We start from the raw sequence: 22,511 nt of genomic DNA, 5'->3' as shown, positions 1-22,511 counted from the left end.
AAACTGATCTCCTGTTAAGAAGTGATTATAATCAAATGGTTTATTCCATTGTGAATTTAATTTATTTCATATTTTGATAATTAAGGAACAAAAATTCTGAGGGGAAAATTACAAGCATTAGCTCTTCCATCAGTAAAGGTTATATTCTGACTCTGTTCACATGTTACAAAGACTAAAAATTGGCAGCTGTTCAGGACAATTTCTTCAGTGGAAACCTCCCAAGTATTAACTGCCTGTTGTTGTGTTTATTTCCCTTGTGACGAGAACTCATGATCCCAAAAGAACTTAAGTACATTATTTTGTTTTAAAGGACGCCTATTAAAAATTGCTTTCTGCTACCTGAGTACCAGAGTTTCTGTGATGTGACAGTCTCCTGAGTAGGGCTGAGGACACTCTGTGGTGACAGGATTGGCCCCGTTATAGCATGAAATGAATCATTCAGAATGCAAATGAAGGTGGCAGTGCTGAACAAGGCACATTACCTCAATAGAGTAAATCTGAAACTGGAGCCTGATGATAGATCTGTTACTTGACACTTCTGCGAAGTTCCTAAATTATTGAGGATGCACCGTGAATGCATCTGATGCTTTGCATACAGTTGTTTTGTACTTGATTGTGCTTGCACTGCTCTGACATTTCTTCTGTTGTTTTCTTCCAAGAATAAAATAAAAATATGTTTTCATTTCCTTCCTCAAACTGCAGAGCTGCGAGATCAAATCATATCTGTTCATGAGGAAAAGAAGACCTTAGCCATTGAACTGGAAAACCTGAGGTGCAAACTTGTAGAAGTAATTGAAGAAGTATGTATTGTACCATGGAAGGCAAGACCACGTTAGCGTGTAGTTGGTACTTTTTGTATCTAATTTTGCTAAAAACACTCAGTTGTGAAGTTAATTGAATACTATCTAATCGAAAGTCCTGCCAGCCTGCCCATATGAGGTACCACTTAGGGCACACATCTAGAAGGGGCCTTCTATGTCAGAGCCCAATCTGCTGCTGTTGCTGGCAGATGATTCTTCATAATCTGTTCTAATGCCCATATTTTCATTATCTCCCCTTCCTGACATCCTCTCACCCATCAGCCTGCAGTACAATTTTTTTTCCCCTTAAACCTATCCAAATGCAAGAAATATTTTTGGAGAATTCGCGGTTTAATCACTGTTGCTACTTCATTGAGCATATCCTTGAGTTTAGCCATTGGCAGTGTACTGTCATGGCAATTAAACCAGCAAATTGGCTTTTTGAGCCAGCAGTTTCATTCCTTCTTGAAAACTGGATAAGCCATGTACTGATGCAAATCAGGACTTAGTGGTTCTTCCTGTCTGTGCAACACTTGCATTCAGAAAGAGACAGCTGACAGCTCTTGAACAATGAACAGAGCCCAGGGAAGGGAAAAAAAAAAAAACAACAAAACAAAACACAAATACAACAAAAAATCCAGCAGCCTGTCTATATTAAAGGCAAGCAGTCAAGGGCAAGCTAGTAACTTTTTAACCAGGTGCTATGGTGCCTCATCCTGAAAGACTCAAAAGATTTTACATTTGTAGCTGTGGCTGGTACGTGCTGTGAGAATGGACCATGGGAGTGCCGTGTGAAGGATTGGTTCATAACCTTTTAATGCTGTCTGTGATAGGGATCTGTAAATTAGGGTGAAAATTCTTCCTATCCCACAGGAAACTAACATCAAGCTAAACCTAAGAAACAAAATTACTGAAAGCGAAATGTTGCTTGCAATGTGTAATGTGTTGTATGCCTTATGCCACTAATTAAAATAGTCTTATTTTTTAATTTGTTCTTTATAATTTTCTAGGTGAATAAAGTGAAAGAAGAAAAGGCTGTTTTGACAACAGAAGTTAATAAGCAGCAAAAACTGTTGGAAAAATGTAACAGAGGTGTGTGGTCTCAGCAGGTTTTGTAAATGTTTGAATATTCTGCAAAGGATATATCAGAGTTTTTATGTTATAGTTCAAAGGACATGTTGCAGAACAGTGACTATAGTCCAGATCTGACACTTGGTCTCATTGCTATAGATGCCGGGTAAACACATGGACTGTTCTAGACTGTTTCTACTCCAGGAAAATGTGCCAGTATAAATAGCAGGTTGAATGGGAGAATAGGAAGACTTTTTGCTCTGTGGCAGAAACAGCAGAATAGGGCAGACACATTCCCACTGCCTGAAATCGTTCTGATTTATTTTCAAGTTGTTCCTCTGCAGTTGTGTTCTACCTGCTTACCCAGGGAGAAAAATAAAGAGCTCTCAAAACTTTTCCAAGGGTTTCTGAAAGTTTTGTTGGGTAAAGGGAACTGCCAAGGCTGCTACTGGATAACTGACACAGAAGAATGAAATGTTTTATTTTTTCTGAAAAAGAACAGCCCCTTGTTTTAAGTTTGCCTGTTATCCAGAAAAGATGAGTTACACAAGGTTAGGTCCTAATGTGCTGGCAACATAAAGCAAGATTTTTTTGTATGCTTGAAATGAGTTACTGAAGTATCTTTTTGATACCTACTGTATTCTGTGTCGATGTGGTGCTGTCTTGGAGCTATGCAATTGATACATACAGTCGGAGTTGGTGAATTTATCTTAAATGTAAGTGTGGTGGTTTCTTTTAACCATCATTTTGAGAGTCAGATGGGCTGGGATGTGTATCCTACTGTTTGGCCTATGCTTACCTTTAAAAATTGTTGTTACACTTGCTTCTAAAGAAGCAAGGAACTTATGTAAGATACTGTTAGAAATCCAATGGCATCACTCTGGACTTACTGTCTTTGGCCAGTAAGAGCTAAAGCTTATTAGGAAAGTACAAGCAGTCAGTGAGACAGAATTTGTATATGATGCTTGATCTGGACTGAGATGTGTTTGGAATAGTTTGGGGAAGCATGTCCCATAGTTAGCTTTAGCCACCCATGTGAGGCTTGCTTTTGTGAGCACAGTTTAAATACAGGCAATGCAAGATTGCACGGCTTTCTTCTTCAGGCCCCTTGAAATCTCTTGCAAAGGGATGTGCCAAACCTCCCTCAAACCAGGTAGGCAAATACAGTTGCCTCCAAAATACCTTGGTAGGTTGAACAAGGCTCTCTTGAGACTTTGATTGCTGTTGCCCAAAGAGGTAAGCAAGATACTATCTGTGGTACCTTCGTGTCTGTTACTGGAGTTTTGAGCTTGAGCTCCACCAGAAGATGCTCTCTCTACCTGTAGTTATTCCTCGACTGGAACAAGTAACTTGATCCTTGACTCATAAGTATCACTCCATACAGATGAAAATGTTATTTATATGTCAGTCTATTCACTAATAAGAGTCAACAACCCTGGAGCAACAGGAGAGGGAAGAGGAGAAAAAGTGAACTTTTATGCCTGCCTGGATTTCCTAGGATAGAGAACCTGTTCCCTTTTCTGGGTAGACTATTCTAGACACCCAGTTGTCACGTACTCTTTATTACATCTCAAAGAGCAGTGATGAGAAATAGTAATTCTGTGAGAGTTATCCAGAAAAAAATATAGATATTGTTTAATTCTCATTTTGCAATTGTAAGCTATAAATATTCTTGTGTTTTTTTTTAAGATGGTAGTAGGTAATATGTAGCCTATGAGCTTTGTAAGAAAGGGGAAGAAAATCACATCCTATTGTAGGCAAAAAACATTCTAAAAGATTTTTCAAGTGTTAAAATACCTGTATGTGCAGATGTGCATGGGGTGATGACATGCATGCACAGGTATAAAGTAGTGTGTATGTACAGTGAGATTTAAAGCAAAACAGATAAATATTGCAGTGTGTGCTGTATGCAGAAACATAAAACTAAGTTATATCTTTGTTCAAGGATTCACGGTACTGGGGAAACACAGCCTATCTGGATAAATCAAGCAGTACTTTCTTCTTATTTGATGGTTTGTTATCCATTCTGCTTCTAATTCTGATTTTCTTTCATTCTTGTGAACAGTGTCTGTGCTGGCCGTGGAGGAATATGAAGAGCTTCATGTAAACTTTGAACTGGAAAAGAACCTACGGAAGAAGGCAGAGTCGTTTGCCCAAGAGGTGAGCAATTAAGTAAAAGGGATCTCTGGCCAAAACCCTACTACTAACATAGTTGACTTGATTTCAGTTCCTCGCTCTCGTAGAAATATTGGCTTTTAATTTCCACGCACTACTTAACTAACACACATACTTCATCTGTGAAATGGATTTACTATTTCAACAGAATTTATAAAGCTTTACAGAATTATCCATGTACTCTTACCTCTGTCTTTTTTTAAATTGCGGCTTTACGTTTATTATGGGCTTAATCAGCTACAACATTTCAGTAGTGATTGGGTCTGGGAAAGATGAGTTGCCTTTCTACTGAGACAATTTAAAGCATTTTGTTTTTCCTGGAAAAAAAAAAAGCGAATTCACAAAAAAAAAAAAGTGCAAAATACAGTATTGTTTGAGGTTTATGCAAGTTTGGCTACTTATTTAAAATGTGTTTTTGAATAACCTATTGCAAAGAACATTCTAGTTGGGGAAAAAAGCACACAACCAACCAACCAACCAAAAAACAAAACAAAAAAACACAAACATTACTTCTGTATGCTAAAAAAGGTATGAACTCCCAAAGAGGAAAAGAGGTGCTGGATAGCATTATGGAATGGTTAGCAATTCCACAGATGAATTCTAGCTGGCGATGCTGTTTGCCTCAGAAAATGCTGCCAAACTCTTTCATTCTGTTGATAGACCAAAGCCTGATAAATTTATAAGGATGTTGTTTTGTTTTGTTTTATTTTCTTCCTCATGCTTTTTCTGTTTGCAGTTTGGGTTTTGAGAGCTCTGTACTTGGGTTATGTTTTCAAGCTTTTCTAACCTGTGCCCTGTGTACAATGTTTTCCTTAGTAAAAGTTGGACTTCCTAAGTAATTGCTTTTTAAGGAACTCTGTTTTTTAAAGAAAGCCATTATCCATCAAAATTACAGGTAATTATTATTGAAATACTGTAAATAAGGAAAATATCTGATTTCAGATTTTGAAACCAGGGCTGCCAGTAAACAGATATTTAGCCTTCAGGAAGTCAACTTTGTCTGTGTAGAGAGCTCTTGTGCTTTCTGTTTTTGCTGCTGCTGTTTTTTTTTTTCTTTTCCTCTCTCTCTTTCACAAAAAGATATTTATTTGATTACTCCTGTACATCTAACTGCATTCAGTCAATGACAGTAAGCAAGGGCATATATTCATTTGGAAACTCTACAGAAAACAGTGAAAGTGTTTATTGTGTTCTGTTAATCGTGTGTGTTGTGCTGGCTATTTGATTTCTTCGAGTATGAATAGAATAATATAACAACATTTTAAACAAAACATTTTGTGGGTTTGAGATAAACTGTATACAAATTAAAAAATCTGGAAGCAAGGGGTGAGGAAGTCAACCAGATGTTGCTTGTGCTCGCTCTCTCTGTCACCGTGTGCTCTCTCTGACTGTGCCATGTACAGAGGTTGAAGAACTTCACGGCAGCTGAGCCAAGGGTACTGCTTCTCTTTCTCCTTATTCCACCTATTGCAGCACTTCCCTGTTCACCCCTTTGTAAGGCCACTGCGGTGACCCTCCAGGAAACACATACCTACAGTCTCCTGCCTGTTGTCAGTATCTCTGCCATGTGTCGAAAATAGAACTGTACTTCAAGCAAAGCTCAAACAGCTGACATATTTTTTTCCCAAGAGGAGAAGAAATGATAGAAGTGAAAATAATTTACTAGTTATTAAAACTAACTCTAATTTGGGCTATGGAGGTGGACGTTGCAGAACACTGTTAGAGTCAATTGATGTGAGAGAAAAATCGCTCAAGAGCAGTGATTTCTGAAATCAGAGACTGTATGTACAATCTCCTCCAGACTCCACTTTTACAGAGCTCTGTGAGATGAAGCCCAAATTCATCTGTGCAGAGCTGGACATCTCCCCTGGCCATGGCTTCAGTGCCATTGGGGCATTTAGATTTTGGTCAAAGGTTCACTGTGGGTTTTTTTTTCAGAAGTAAAAAAGAGACCTGCAAATTTCAGTGAAGTTATTTACAACAGACACGTTTATTAGCAACTAAACGTTTTTAGGCAAAATGTTTGTGTTGTTTAAATATTCATTTGTTTTTTTTGTTTTTTTCAAGACTGTTACTGGTCTGTGCAGGCATTAATTTTTTTAGCAGTTTTTGTTGGCTGTGATGTCTGCAGAACTGCTATTTTCAGAAAATAAATTTCTAAGAATTAAGCACATTCATTTAGCATGCATTATTACAACATCTATTTTACATCTCTTACTGTTGCTTGGCTTTTTCTTCTGAAGTAGGGAACAATGACGTGCTTCTGTTCATTAACCGGCAGTAAAAGATTGTAAAGGTCTTACATCTCTCAGAAATGAGTAATTTGTAATTGCATAGTTAAGTTGGTTTTCAGGTCATAAAAGAATATTATCTGATACTCTGGGCCCAGAATGTTGCCTTTGTTCAGATTCATAACTGCAATATTCAGACAGCTACACATTTTGAAAGATGATATTTAAGGTATTTTTAGTATTTGAATAACAAACCAACAGGCAAATTGGTTAAGTACAATGCCAAAGAAATCCAGGTTATTTGTGAACAAGTACATGTTGTTTTTTTTTTTGCCATTATTTATGGATGTGGAAATATGCATAAATGAAATATGAAAATATGGGCTGCTGTTGTGGCAGATTGACAATGTAGCTCTTCGGCTGAGGCTTTTCATTCCTTGAAGTCCTTCCGGAGTCTGTTAGGACAGTGAGCTTCAGGCCTGCATTAGTCTTCCCTTTGTGTACCTCTTTTCCTTTTGTGTCATGCAATTCAGAAAGATTTTTGGATTCTTTTTTTTTTTTTTTTAAAAAATACAGAAGCGTGTGACTACAAAGCCACTGCTCAGTTGTGGTTGGGGAAATGGCAGTGTTTCAAATTAGTTTAAAAATCTGTGATTGTTGGCCTGGCTTCCCAGTGGAAGGCTTTCACTGGCCTTCTGTTTTCTCTGCCCATACAAAAAGTTTCTTTGAAACACAGATCCTGCTGGATTTTTTGCTTGAGTTGTACAGAAGGCACAGCGGTTTGTTGGGATAAGCCGTGCGATGCTGAGGGAAGGGAGGACTTCGAGCAAAGGGCAACACCCTGGGCTGAGTGCTTCGTGCTTGACTTGCTCGGAGTGCTTTGAGAAAGGAACCGATCCCTGAGTAATGCACATGCCACTGCAGTGCTGTGGCGTAGTCTGTAGAATAGCACATTTTAGCATGTTGCATTAGTTCAGGGTATCTCCAACAGCCTGGATATGGACGTAACATCTACAGAGGGTCTTGTTTGGTGGGGGGCACGTCGACTTTTTCAGGGCTCAGGCATCTGAAGCCTCCCCTGCCAGGGGTGTTGGCCCATGGGTTCAGATCAGCCCCCTGCTCCTCACTGTGGCCTCCTGGGCTGCAGCTGGAGGAGCCCACTAGAGTGGCTGGCTCAGGCTTTTCCAAGGGATGCCCTTTCCATCCTGTGCTTCTGCAAGAGATGAGGATTTGCCCCAGGATGTGAGCAACTGGGAGTGCAGGTGTGACAGAGAACAGAAGGTGAGCGTGTGCAGGAGCAAGTGCAGGCAGGGGGAAAAGACAGGGAGAGGGAGGGAGCAAGTGCACATGGGAGTGAGAGAACACTTGAAAATCAGACCTTTTGATTAAAAAAAAATCAAATACAGCTTTAATTATAGTCATGCTGCTGGCACCACCATAATATATATTTAATTAATCAAAAATGATCCAACTTCAAACATTAGAATTCATGCTCTTTAGAGGTTCTAAAGAAACTGAGTAAATATTGTCAGCCGTGGTGTGGAGAGGGGGAAGGAAAAAGAAAGAGGGTTTGAAGTGAGTCACAATCCATTGTGAAAGGTACAGGAATCTGCATAAAAGAACTAAATAAATAGAGTGTGTAAGGGGCGGGGGCATGGAAAAATCTGTACCTACCTGAATAAAACAGGGTTGTTAACACAGGAATCTTGGCAAGCTTAACTAGAATTCTAGTGTCATGTTTTAAGAGACACTTTAAGATCTCTCAGCTCTTTGTAGAGCAGTTTATAAGCAAACAAAGGAAGGCAGAGAGTATCTTGAAGGCCATCGCAATAATATAGAGGCTAGCCCTGAAAAGCACTCTTCCACAAAGATGAGCAAAATACAATACATTCAGCCAAAGCAAGCCAAAAGGGGTGGAACACAGTGCAAGATGTAAATTGAAAGTCTTAGCAATGTGAAAATCCCAGGAGTTTAACAAAAATAATCTGGCATAAATGGTTTATTAAGCATACAACCTGCCTTGCAACAATATTTTGTAAAGTGAACGGTTTATTACTGTCGTGTGTGCTGGCATGGGGACAACCCCTGCACCTAAAATTCCTTTGGAAGCCTCCCCGAGAAGAGGCAGCATGCTCTCAAAGTTAGTGGTGAGCCCCTGTTTTCTCTTCGCTGCATCTCGGGTAAATAGAAATGGAGTGTTGAGCTGTTAGGTAAAATTTTAGGGTTCCTCTCACTTCTGTGACTAGCACAGGCTTTTTTCAAATCACGCAACTTGGAAAAAATGAAGGGCTTCCCAAGTGTTTATGGTTATCTGTGAAATATTTTGCGGGTTGAGAGGTTGCATTCAAAGGAGCTGTCATCCAGATGGATTGAAAATGAAAGTGAGTCTGTAACGTGCGTTGTTCCATCTTTCCCTGACTTCCCTCCAACTCTCAGCACTTAGGGATGCATGCAAAAAGTAGGCTATGCCTACGTCTGTGTTTGTACTTATCTATAACGCAATAACATCTTTGCATTTCACTTGTTTACCTCAAAATGTCTCTATCCCTTACCTGTGCCAGTTCACAGCTGACATTACTGGGACTGAATCTTCCAGTATTGAATGATAAAAGGTGGCTGTTATTTTATAGGAAAAATTACTGCCCTTCTTCACAGATGTCTGCACTGCTCATGGGGTTGTGTGCTATGAATTTTGTTGTCTCAATGACTTGTGCTAGACATGAGCTCTCAAAGAACTCTTCGTTAGATGCATTTGTGACCTTTTGGGTTAATTTGTGAGGACTTCTGCATTAACGTGCCACATCTGTGAGAGGATACAGCAAACCCAGCACTCCTAGAGAAGTCTGTGCTTACAAGTACTGTGCTCTGTGCATTACCAATAGTTGGACAGAAACTGGTGGCCAAAGATAATTAATTTGCAGTCCAACTGATTGAACTGTAAATCATAGTTAAAGAGACATGGTAAGTGGTTAGTACTTCAATTCACCTAAGCTTGAATGTTACCACTTTTGAAGCATGATGCAACACTAACACGTTTCATCAGGCTTTTTCCCCAGAACAGGCTTGTGAAATGGTAACAGATGTACGTTCTAGGAAACTCTCTCTTTGGTCTTTCTCTCTCTTTGTGTGTCTGTGTCTGTTCAGGCACTTACTCTATCGGGGAAAAAAGTGAAGAGGTTTCCTCCTCTTTCATGTGGTGTGTGATCTATTTCTGAGTATATTAGATGGTGTCTAAATGCTGTAGGACTGTGAGCCTTACAGCTTGTATTTCTACACTTGTACCGTGGCAAAAAGAAAACTGTTAACTATGGGAGATTAGAAGATGAATAAATAAGTAACATAAGTAAAAAAAGAGAATCTTTTTTTCTTTTCCTTCCTTTATTTTGAGCCTTGGGCAGTTGTAGTTCATAAGCAAATAATGGAAGAGTGCTGTAGTTTGACAATCCCTCTTCTATGAAGCAGGCTGTGCAGTAATACTGTGTTTTTTAGGAAGTCACAATGCCGATGAGGATTGTCTTCTCACCTTTGAAATACAAGATCCAAACACCTCTTTGGTGAAAAGCAACTGTTGGGCGTCAAATAGGGTTAACTCACCTACTCCAGTTCCCGCATTCTGAGTAAATTAGTTAGACCTCTTCTTTTCAGCCACAAAACTTGATAATGCTCTGTCTTGTAAAAACAAAATCAGATCTTAACAATAACTATTTTGCATTATCTGGAAAGAGGGGAGTGGCTGTTGGCTGCTGATTACTGCACGTTGCTTATACTTGTGTCCTGTTTCGTGATCAAGGTGGTCAATTTTCTATGGCAGTTTGAAAATCTAGTGTTAGTCTTTAGCACCGCTGAAAATCCCAGTCTATGAAGGTCACAGCGCATTACTAGAAATGCATCACTGTGGTTTCCCATACGTCACATCATTTTTGTTAGCTGTCGGAGCAGTCTTGTCTTTGTCTGACATCTCATGATAGTTACTCTCTATAGAAGCAGATCTGAGGCAAGAATATAAGCACCAGATACAAAACTTTCAGATCAGAGTAATGCCACGTGCACTTAAAGCTAAGCATGTGCTGAAGCAAGTTTTTTGGATTGTATCCCAACTATAGAACCCATTTATTTGGTGTAGCTTTTCTCCTGAGTAGCACTTCAGAAACCTATGAACACACTAAAACACAAAGGCTTTGTAACTCCTCCTGGGCAAATGTCATTGCTTGATATGCGGCATTGAGCCTGAGTGTAGAGAGAGCATTTCTAGGTCAGTGTCCAAACTATGGTTGAGTTTCTTAATGTGTTTTAATGAGATATGTCTGTTTCTCAGCTCTTCCATCAAAAAACACTAGCCATTGTTTCCTGCTGTAAAATTCATATGCAGTGAAGCTTACAGGCCCAGATGTCCTTCATAAAGCAGCACGGTTAAGCAGTCACGAGGTTGAAGTGTGTGCGTATATATTTTTTTCCTGATTAGCCACTGAACTAAAATCCACACCTGGAATTATATTTTGAACCAGAGTACCTCCTGAATTTAGAGCCACATAGTGCCCTGTCAAGCCATAATCTGTCAATCACTCTTTCTCCCACATCACATAAAATCCTGCAGACAGCCTGTTCCTTTGGGGATGTACAAGTGCCTTGAGCCTTCCTCTCTTGGGGACTTACTTCACTTCTGGACACAGGAATATAAGGCTTCAGGGTATCCATATTGCAAAAGACATTGTCTGCTGTAAATTATGGCACATGTAAATGGATGCTTTACCACTCCATGAGGATGATGTGTTGATTCCTCACGAGGGGATGGAGCAGTGCTGCCAGGGATTTGACATGAGGACCAACTGGTCAGTTGACTGATTTTGTTCTCTTTCCTATTTGAGGCTTCCAAGGTTTGACTCTGCCTTGATACATACCTGTCTTGGCAGTGCTAGGTTAAAGGTTGGACCAGATGATCCTAGAGGTCTTTTCCAACCTAAATGACTGTATGATTCTATTGGTACTGTATTTATAGCTGATAATGTTTCCTGTTGATTTTTCTTTCACTTTATGCTGCCCATGATTACGTTGTTATAGCAGTGCTGCGGTACTTGGACATTATTCTTCTCTTTCAAGCTGGAGCTAAGCCAAAAATGTTATTCCATATAGTGAGTACTCGAATGATTTATAGGAACGTAACAACGTATGGATATTGAAGCATTTCCTTTGGCCTCATTTTGCTCCTGGGAGAAGTGGTAGTTGGAAAGCATCCAGTTGTACTCTGAACGTTACTTGAACAAGGATCACAGTTCCCAGGGACCTGACACCAGCAGAGTTGCTTTCTAACTTTTCTTAATGAGGAAGAATTCCTTTGGTAACTCTGCTGTAAACAAAAACCAGCTGCAGCAAACGTTGTGTGGGTAACGGTTAGAGCAGGACTCTGAGAACGAGGTGTGGCCTCATTGAGGTCAAGGGAAGAGCTTTTATTATTTTCAGGATTTCATCCCCCCTCTCTTTCTCCCTCCCCCGGTTTTTGTGCAAACCCCGCCGATGGAACGTAGCCAAGTCCCAGATTTTCTGCACTTCAGAGCTTCCGTTTGTGAACTCGGGGAAAGATGTGCAGCTGGTTTGTGCAACACTTGGAGATTTTTAAAAAGATGATGATAGGTGTAAGTCCTTTGTGGTCTGCCTTTAGTCGCAGTCATGGTTTCAGTAGATTTCCCCAGCACTGACTGATGTTTTTAGCCTTGTTTGGGATACTCTGCAGGTAATTGTCTAGCAGGTGCCAGGGTCGGAACTAATCCATCAATTGGTTAAGTTCCACCTGGTCTAAATAATCCTGTTAGTAGCTTTTTTGTCCTTTCAGCAGTTGCTTTAATTAATATTCAGGGCTGTGCAGGCAGATGGGTTTCTACCCTGCTGAAGCAAGAAGTGACTGTTGTCAATTTTAAATTAGAATTGATTTGAAGGGTCTTTTTTTGTCCCATTTCAAACACACAGAGCAACCTCTCAAAAACTTACGATCGGCTCATCACCAGCTCTCTTTCTGCTTTATCAGCCCTGACCATCTTGTCTATTTTGTCCTTTCCGTTTAGAATATGCTGGTACTTCAAGTTACAGGCGTGTAAGTAACTTCTGGAATGGATGGGACTCCCTACTAGAGATTGGTTCCCACATGTTTGATTGCAAAATTAAGTTAAAAGATATTTGGGATTTTTTTGGTGGTGAAGACCCTTTCACATTTATTGTAAGCAGTGACATATTCACCATATCGTGAAAAAAACTTACAAAGTGAATGGAAAATGCAGGACTTCTTGTGAAAACTTCCCAATGAAAAGGTTTCATGTAGTTCTTCAAGAGAACTTTTTAAATTTCCTTCTAGAAATGCATGTAACGAAGTGAATATGTGTTTTCTACACTTGGTGAAGTATCTGCTGAAGTCATTATATGCGATTTCTTTTTGTTTTGGTAGGTTTCTGCTCCTTCAGGCTGGAGCAACCCTGTTCTGCTGGTCTTAGTGACAGAAACATATGGAAAAATCTGGAATTAAGGCCTCAAAACACTTCTCCAGTTCAAAATAAATAAATAAAATGAATAAAACTCAGGTTTTCATGTTGCTTTGAAAGTTCACTGTAGATAAGCTGTCCAGTTTGCACAGAGGTGGCTTATAGAGAGATGTTGATTCTTTCAGGGTTAAATAACTTTTTGACTGATTTGACAGGAGGCTTTGATACAGCGTTGAGTTCTGTAGTGAGGATTAGAAAACGGGACTTCTGAGGAGTAACTGAAGAAATTGGGGTTATTTAGTCTGGAGAAGAGGAGGCTGAGGGGAAATTCTACGATTACCTGAAAGGAGGTTGCAGCGAGGAAGGTGTCAGTCCCTTTTCTCAGGTGACAAGTGATAGGACACGAGGAAATGGTCTCAGGTTGCACTGGGGGAGGTTAAGATTGGACGGTAGGAAGAATTCCTTCAGAGACCGTGGTCAGGCATTGGAACGGGGCTGCCTGGGGAAGAGGTGGAGTTCCCATCCCTGGAGGGGTTAAGAGGTGCATGGATGTGGCACTAGGGGACATGGATAGTGGTGGGACTTGGTGGGTCCGGTTGATGGCTGGACTTCATGATCTTGAAGGTCTTTTCCAACCTAAAAGGTTCTATGGGTCAGAGGTGCGGTCTAAAGCATGTTGTGTTTTTTTCCAAAGAGCAGTCTATTTTAAGAATTTAAGATGTTAAACAAATAGCAGAGTTGCAATACCAAAGCAAACCCTTACAGGTTGGTGTGGGTAGCTTTGATTCCAACCTTTTAGCCTCTAGTACTAGAGCCTGTGTTCATTGTTTCCTTTTCACTGAATGCTTCCAGTTCTTATGACTTCCCTCATGGCAATGCTTTGCCCGATGAAGTGTTCACTATTGGTTTTATTTGTATATAGACATCGAGTCAACATCAGTTGACTCTTCTTGGCATGCAGGGTCAAGCAGGATACGCTGTGAGTTCAGCGCAGGCAGGGGGCTTCTCATGCTGTACCTACTGTTAGAAAGAGAGTTGCTTTCTAGAAAGACTCAGTTAAAGTGTCTGCAAATCACAGGGCAGAGTGCTCACTTACAAATCTGAGTCAGATGATGTTTCTTTACAATCTGACTATATTTTAAAATCAGCTGGCAGTGCAGTAGCACTGGGCAGGAAGAAACCATTCATCAGCATGTAGTGTCTGTAACTTTGGCTTGTGAATAAGTAGTGTGGGAACCTGGAAAGATCTTATGGAACTTTTGTGTTTCTAATATTTTATTTTAAAACTATCTTCTTGCTTTTGCTGTGCTATAGGACAGTGTTTCAACAGTCCGAGGGAGTCTCTGGCTGTTCTCAGTTCTCCTGCCATAAGTGGCATGCTTTGCTGGCCTGTGCACACTCATCTGCAGTCTCGGCGTGCCCCAGTCCCCATTGCTGCTGTAACAACAGGAACAGGATCCTGTGGAAGCTCTTGTTGCTTGGTGGGCACCCAGAGACAGCAGGATGCAGAATAAATTCACTGAGTAATTTTTGGGGCGGGAAATGGTTGTTGTTTTGTTTTGTTTTGTTTTTCTCCAAGCTCCCAAACATACTGAAAGGAGCAGATCTTAAGGAAACTGCACATGCTGACAGCCTCTGCACCTCTCAGGTGAAGCCTAGAGAGAGGTGTGATATTTGTGTCAGCGTCACGCTTCTAGACGGTTGGATTTTTTTTTCCTAATGTATCCATTCCCTGCATCAAAAATATAACTGGTGAAGAGAAAAGAACACAAGCATTAGAAGTAGAAGGCTGAAATTGATCTGAAATGCCTTTTCCAAGGGTGTCTACACACTGATTACACAAACATGAGCTGAAATTCATTTCCCAAAGACACTTCATCATTCACATACCCAGGTAACAGTACAGTAAGAGGGCTTTATGCCAAGGCTTGCAGATGTGTATGAGATGTCTATGAATTCACAAGCTATTTCTTCCTTCACCCTGAGTTCTTTTAATCTTTCCAGAGCTCCAGAATTGGATTATTCATGTTTCCAGGAAACAAAATTCAGATGTATTTAAATTATTTACGCTGCCAGCATGCAGGTAATAGAGGTGCTGCAGTGCGTTGTTCTGGTTCCTTTCAGTGTGAGCTCAGCTCGTGTAAATTTTATTCTCAGACTCCCTTTCCCCTTCCTTCTCACCATCTTCCCCTCCACCCCTACCATATTAATACAGCATTAACTTCTTCACTTTTTTTCCAGCTGCCTTTTTTTTTCCCCCAAGGATAGCTTTAGACTCTGCTTAACTATTGTTTTTGTTTGGGGGTGGGTTTTGTTTTGGCAGATGTTTATTGAACAAAACAAGATGAAAAGGCAAAGTCAGCTGCTTCTGCAAAACGCTGCTCCTGATCAGCAGCTTTTGAAGGCTTTGGATGACAATGCTAAGCTAACCCATACATTAGAGGAAGAGAGACTTCAACACCAACAAAAGGTAAAACTAGATTACTTTTCATCTAATGCAGAAATCTTTGACAGCCTTCTGAATTTAAGGACTGCTGTGAATTGTCATGGATTTGTGGTTAAGAATTATTTGCTATCTCGCCCCGTGGAAGAGTTTACAGTCTAAAAATTAAACTTCAGAGAAAATAGTGATTCCCTCCTTCTGGGTCACTAGTAAGACATGAGTATAACAATTGAAGGTTTTTCAGCCTGAATGCTCTGGGTTTGGGGAGTATTTTTTTCTGGATGTCTCTAAAGCACAAGCTTAATTATAAGCATTAAGTGAAGTTTCTTGAAGTGGAGAAGAGGTGACAGAACAGGTGATGTAAACTAAGACAATCATAGGTGAGAGGTAAGCAGTTCCTGTTAGCAGTCTGGTCTCTTGCTAAAGAAATTCATTGCATAGAGCAGCCAGACATACTGGAACCAGGGAAAAGCTAGGCTGCAAAATGTCATGATAGGATCTAAAGTGCAAGGATCTAAATAAATATAGCCTTTGAAAATGGATGCCTAGATCAGTCTTTAACCGGGATAAATCGTCACTGCTTCACCAAAAGCCTGAAATTGAGTTTTCACTTAGCTGTGAGGTCCGTTCTTAAATCTCTGGTAATGGAGTGCTAGGAAGAGGTACACCATTCCTGGGCTTTTATGAATGCAACAGTATTAAGACTATGTAATCTCATATGCTTCTGAACTAGTATTTTGGAAGAATAGTTGCCTGTTTATAGAAAACCTCTGTATCTTTGTCTCCTTGAAGTCTAGAGCAAATTGTATGTATTTAAGGAGTTGGGAACGATTGCTGCGCTTCACCTGACTGCTGCCTCTAACGCTGATGTTCCACGCTTCACCCACTGACATCTGCGTGAATTGAGACAAGGGAGTTTAAATAGCCAAGCTATCAGTGGAAGCAGTCAGTAAGAGAACAAAAATGGTAATATTCTCATGCTTCAAATGAAGAAATAGTCCGAAACAAAATTCATGTGTTAAAAACCTCTTAAAAAGAAAAAGGGAAAGGCTTACAGCTGAAGTACTTTGGTCTAAAAGACGTATTTTAGGAAGGAGATGAGAGAATTTAGGGTTAGAATAGAAAATTCTGACGTTTCTCAGAAAAATCTGTCTAGCTCTTATTCAAAATTTGTCCTCTCTCTAGGGGTTGTAGTTCATTCCTATACTGCAACGTCATGTTCTCAGGAATAACTATGCCTAATTTGTTAAAAGGAAGGACAAAACCCACCTTTTATTGTAATTAATGCTGTTGTTTGCCAATTGTAGATCAAAGAATTGGAAGAGAAGCTGGAAAATCAAGCACTGCATAAGGAGATCAGTCGTCTTAAACAGCAGCTAGAACTTTTAGAGGAAGATAAAAAGGAGCTAGAGCTTAAGTGTCAGAGCTCTGAAGAAAAAGCAAGAGACTTAAAGCATACAGGTAACATCACGTAGTAACTTTCGTTTTAGAACTACAATCAGGTGTGTGAGCGGTGCATGTCTAAAAGAATTACACGTTGGATTTGAGACCCAAGAAGCAACAGCTTCTCTAGCTGGGTTCCAAATCTGTGCTTCACACAAGAGTTTCAGCAGTTGCCTTCAACCACAGAACAATCATGTCCAGAATGCATGTGAAAGAATAACCTTGTGAAGTTCAGTAAGGTATAAAAATGCTGTTCTAAGCCTGCCCTCAGTCTTCTTACAACTGGATGTATACATCTGAATGGGTTTCTACGTGAAAGAATCATTCATATTCATCCAAAATGTATCCTCTTTCCTACTTTTAAAAATCAGCAAAATGGAATGAGGAAAATTATTTATTTATTGCTCTGTATTTAAAACTGTTTTTAAGAAGGGCCCCTGGTGTGTGTGCCTCGCTATAAGGAGGGCCTATTTTTTATTTTGGTGTGCCTTTGCTTTTAGCCTTTATTCAGCTTAAGGGCTAAGCAGGTGCTAGTTTACGATAGCTGGTGAGGAAAGCATCTGAACCCCTGTCAGAGAAGGCCAAAACCCCTGTCCTTAGGTAAGACTACATGTATAACCATGCTTTTCTGAAACATATCCTTAAGAGCAGTATTATCTTTTAAGCTTGTTAGCAGTGTTGCTTGGAAGAGCTGTTTTGTGTTGGAGCTTTACATCAGCTAGCCTTAAAAATATGTCTAGGCAGGCCTATGAGTTCTTCTCAGCTGTCTTAGAAAAGATATTGCCCAAAATAGGACTTCCTAGCAACTGAGTGGTTTAGTTTTTTGGTTAATTAGTAGCTTTTTTTTGGTGTAAGACATCAGAATCGCTTTTAGAGTAGATGTGTGAGAATCAGAGAACTCTTATTTTTTTCATTTCTCTTGCACAGTTGATGAACTTCAAAAACGAGTACACCAGTCTGAAAATCCTCCTCCTCCTCCTCCCCCACCTCCGCCTCCTCCTCTTCCTCCTCCGCCTCCTCCTAACCCTATACGGTAAGTGTTTAAATCAAGAGTCAAGCGTTAATGTTCTTTGCTAAAGCAGAATACATCACATGAGCTTGCATGCAAGGAAGAAACGTGTCTTTAAATAAAAAAAGATTTTCTCTGTCTGCCTTGGACTTCATTTCTTCCACTCTGCCAGCAGGACACTCTCCTGTCCCACCTGCTAACAGATTTGCACCCTGACCAATTGTGAACAGTGTCTGCCATCACAAGCCTAATCAATTGTCTAGACTGTGACTTTGGAGGAGAGATACCTGACTCCTAAATTTAGGAGGTTTTTTTTTTCCTGTTCACCTGATAGCTGTAATTATAGACTTGTGAAGTGCTTGTCTGAATCTGCAGGTAAGAATATCCCTTTGAACCAAAGGGTATGTTGGATTATTAGTGTGTGCCCCTTCCTGTCAGATACCAGTGATGAAAATGCAGTTTTCAGTTCCAACAATTGTTTTCAAAACTTAAAAACAAAAACAAACAAACAAAAAAACCACAAAACAACAACAGCAAAAGAAAAAAAAAGAAAAAAAAAACAAAAACACCCCATCATTAAGCAGTTTGGGCAAAATTATCAAAATTAAGACTGAATTTTTTAAAGGACCATAAAAAAGCTGACCAATATGATGTATCAGGCAGTAGGCCCAAATATGTGGAGCCCTAAACAAAATATTTACTACAATGCACTGCTGTAATAGAACGTACGTACAGGAGTCTTGCTAACTGCTGGGTTAAATAATGATTAGTAGGCAGAATTCAACCCTTTGTGCATGGTGCTCTGTTTCTAGAAATCCAGTCTAAACAATTTCTGAACAATTGTGTTCCATCTTTTGCTCCTTTTACCTTCGTTAACTCATTTGATTTGCCTGCTTCTTTCTCACTAATAGAATGAATTAGCTTGGGGGTGGTGGTGGTTTGTTTTTTAAGCTTGGGTCCTTTACTAATTGGGATGGATAGCACTATCCATTTTAAGCGCTGTAGTAGCTAAATCAGAGTATTTCTTTCAAGTACTGTGAAGCTCATGTGAGCAAAGGTTGTTTCAGAACCTAGGCACTGGATGCTTTTTTCCTGGGAGAGAGCTTTGACCCTTTATCTTAGGGAGCTCACTGGGCTCTGTAAGGAGCACTGGGGAGGGATAGGCCCCACTAACACCTTCGTTCTACGTAGGAGCTTATGCTCAGGCTCTAAGATGAATCATTTCCTCGTCTGGACTTTTACGTTTTGACTGTAGTGAAGGGATAATTATTTGACACTGTAAGAAGATTACAAACTTGGAGTTGGTGGGGAGATACTGATCACCATATTTAAGTGTCCTCTGGAGAATAATACTTCACTTCAACATCTACAGCTCTTCCTTCCTTTTTTTATGCTGGAACAGCTTCAGTTTGTCATGTGTCACAATGAGACACTGTCTTTTAATATTCAAATCTGAAGTGTTTTGATTTGTGCCTAATGTCTGTTAAAAAGAAATACATTTCTCTGGTGCGTTTTGATGGGAGGCATTGTGGGGGGTAATTCAGTACGTACATCTGCATTCAGGAACAGTTAAATGAGTCTTTTGTAAGTAGCTGTATAATCAGGTATAAGCAAGCTGTTCGTGTGTCATGTTCAGGGTTCATTCTAGCAGTGTGTAACAGAGGACAGAATGACAATCTGCAGTTTCATTTTCCTCAAAGGTCTCTCATGTCAATGATTCGCAAGAGATCTCACTCCAACACCAATGTGAGCAAGAAGGAGAAACCTCCTCAGCAGGAGTCAGGTATGGCTCATCCTTTCTCGAGTTCTGTGGATTGTTCACTAGATAATACAGACCAAGCTAGTGAAAATGAACTTTGGGTACAGATAGTTGTGCAAAGGCTCGCAATTGTCAACGTAACAATTACTGTCTGTGTCCCAGCATATTCATCTGCCTTGCAGTCCAGAAGTGTGGTTGCAGCCTAGGTATTATGAGCTCTGAGACTGCAGATGGTAACTTTGGCATCGTAGCTTTGGTCATGCAAGCTTCCTTGAGATCCCAAATGAATTTCCATAGCCCTCTTAAGCTATCTGTGCCCCCACAACTGAGCTTGCAGTCAGCATCAAATTTGTTTTTTCCAAACGGGTTTTAGTATGAACAATCTTTGAGGCTGCAGATCAAAAACCTTAGGGGAAGACCTAGCACTTGCTGTAATCATAAAAAAGTTCTTATCTTTCTGCTTCTCGCTGTCATGCTTGTCAGATATGTTGGAACACTGATTTCACTCACTGATGTGGCAGAAACATGTATCTTCCTTCCTTTTTTTTTTTCCTCCCCCCACTGGGGAGAGGGTGGTCATGTTTGTTACAGACTTGCAGAAGGACCTGACGAGGTGAGCACTCAGCTGGGTACGCAGATGTGTTGTGTGAAATGGATGGGGAGAGATTTTGGGTTCAATTTAGGCTCCATGCTGTTGGTATAACTAGCATGACGCCACGCAGCTTGAGTTTCACCCTAGCAATTGCTACTGCCAGTAGCAGTTACACTACAACAGCATTGAGAGGCTCGACTAACGTGTAGTGGACACACTACAGCGTGTAGGTGCAGCCACAGCACGTCCAGTGCTCTGCACGTCCACAGGTTATCTGGAAGAAGCAGAAGAACAAACCTAGCAATCATTAAGCCAAGCACAGGCTATACACTGGACAACACAGGGAAGTTTCCGGCTTAGAATGGCTTCTTTTTTTGTGAGTTCTCCCCTCCAAAGCCTTTCCACAGAGCTAGTTTAAATGCTTCAGTTTTCATCCCTTGATTCATATCTTCTGAAATTACCACTCAAAGCTGACCGCAATGCTAATCCTTTAATAATACTAAAGAACTAAAACAAAACAGTCTTGCACTGAGGTGGCTCTGCATGCCAAGTAACAGCTGAAATTGCATTTTATTGTTGTTAATGGAAGCTGGAAACTTATTAGGTTGAGAACGGGAGTTAAGTACAGATTTATGAGTGATCATGCCTGCCTGAAGAGTCAGAGCTAGTCAGACAAGCGTTGCCAGTTAAATAACCAAGGTTTTCCTCTTTGTTTCTCTCTTCCTTCTGGAACAGCAGGAGTTTGTTTGCATTGAATTGCTTAACTCGTTTGGTGCCACTTAAACAAAGAAGGGGCCTGCAGAAGGGAACCAGGCTGAAATTATAGGTATAGGGTATGACTGTTAAGGAAAAATCGCTGTTAGCAGATGGCAGCAGTGTTGCAAGCACGGCTGGATTATCGGATGGGACCGACAAGCAGGAAGTGGGGGGAAAGGAAGCATTACCACTCCCGTTAGTTAGGTGAGGAAACGAGGAGTGGAGTGGATTTGGGCAGGTTCCTTGGGGAACCTTTGGGAACTGGTTACCAGTCTGAGAGAAATAATGTTGCTGGTCTGGGAAACATGAGAGACGTGACCTTGTACTGAGATCCCTGATGAAGAGTCAATCTTATCTTTCAGTAACAGTTCAATTATGTTGCCTTCGTTTATCAAGTTTCCTTACCTTGAAGCATCCTAGGTGTTTTGATTACACCTCTTTGTTGAGACTGTTGCAAACAGTGATTGCAGGAAATATTATGAAATTTACAATGAGTTCTCAAAACTTTATTCTTTCATTATTAGCAAACTTTAGCAGTTCTGACCTTTCTTCAATCATATATGAACTGCTTCTTCTCCTAATAGAGCTTAATAGTTCTTAAAATAAAAATAAAGAAGGGGAAAGTTATTTGTTGATCTAGTTATTATGTTCACCCCGAGGCTTGTTTTGACCCTTGTTAAGGACTTAGAATGAGTGGTTTCTATCCCGTACCACCAATTAAGCTTTTATATTTGAAACAGCCTGTTTGTGAAATTAAAGTCTGACATTAAATTGGATTACAATACAGAAACTGCATTTTTATGAATCATCAATAGTACTCTGACAAGTGAGAGAGCAAAAGTCTATTTAAAATTCCTGTTATATAAGGTACAATGTTGTAGCTTTGAATAGCATCAACCATATTTCTCCATGTATTCTGTTTAAGTAGTCTTTTTTTTCCTCTTTTCAGTATGTCACATTAAGTGTCTTTTGTTATGTTACCCAGAGGGCTGATAAGTTAACAGGCATTGGTTAGGTTCATCACGCAGCCTCTAGTTCCACCTGAGTACTTTGCAGGCCTGATACAGAATCTCTTGAAAATCAGACAGTTTAAGTTTTGCCCTTTAACTCAATATTATTAAATGTGTGGTTTTAGTTTGGTCAAAGATGTTGACATAGCATTTCAGCAAAGTTCTTAAGCCCATGTGAAATACAAGCAATGTGGTGGCCCTGTAACGGGCTGCCTGTAGGCCCTGTTGGGCAGGATCAGCTTGTCCTATGTTAATGAAGCTGTGGAAATGGCTCCTGAGCCGCAACGAACGCAATCAGTGGCAGTGGGGCCATATTCTGTAGTCCTTGGTACTTCAGCCTATGGCACTGAGCTTTCGCAGTTCCCACACAGTTAGTGGAGTTAGGGCATCCCTTGAGTTTTTGGGGATCTGGGCCCTGCTTCTGTCCAGACCACGTGCAGACTCTGCTCTTTGGCATCTGAGAAGTCCCCAGCTGCATCCTCACCATGCGTACACTGCCCTTTTATCCTTGAAGAGATTGCAATGGTTTAGCTGATAGAAAATATCCCAAATAGCCCTGAATCCAGTAACTAGAATTCCTGATAACTAGAGGTAAGATGGCTGGCTTCTGCCATCACACAGAAAATGGGAACGCCTTTTAGGTGTATATAGTGTAAGTTAGCCCCTCGTTGTGGGGAACACTGAGGGTAAGACAGAGAGAGGTCTTTTAAGGAAGACCCTGTGAACAAACTACTTATTCAGAGAAAAATAAGGTT

General features: G+C 40.3%; 1 protein-coding gene across 2 annotated transcripts in view; it reads left to right on the top strand.

The window, feature by feature from the left end:
- Positions 1-22,511, top strand: part of SHTN1 (shootin 1) — a 61,655-nt gene that overhangs the window by 24,622 nt on the left and 14,522 nt on the right. For both annotated transcript variants that reach the window (XM_083844143.1, XM_083844142.1), the window contains 7 exons: positions 703-800; positions 1,811-1,892; positions 3,937-4,031; positions 15,068-15,214; positions 16,495-16,648; positions 17,558-17,663; positions 19,340-19,422. In XM_083844143.1, coding sequence (XP_083700269.1) covers positions 703-800; positions 1,811-1,892; positions 3,937-4,031; positions 15,068-15,214; positions 16,495-16,648; positions 17,558-17,663; positions 19,340-19,422 — 765 coding nt within the window. The remainder of the gene's footprint in view (positions 1-702; positions 801-1,810; positions 1,893-3,936; positions 4,032-15,067; positions 15,215-16,494; positions 16,649-17,557; positions 17,664-19,339; positions 19,423-22,511) is intronic.

The sequence above is a fragment of the Anser anser genome (genome assembly GCF_964211835.1).
Source record: "Anser anser genome assembly, chromosome: 7".
NCBI classification, from domain to species: Eukaryota; Metazoa; Chordata; class Aves; order Anseriformes; family Anatidae; genus Anser; species Anser anser.
Note: the sequence above shows the minus strand (reverse complement) of the source record. Positions and strands in the feature narration are given on the sequence as shown.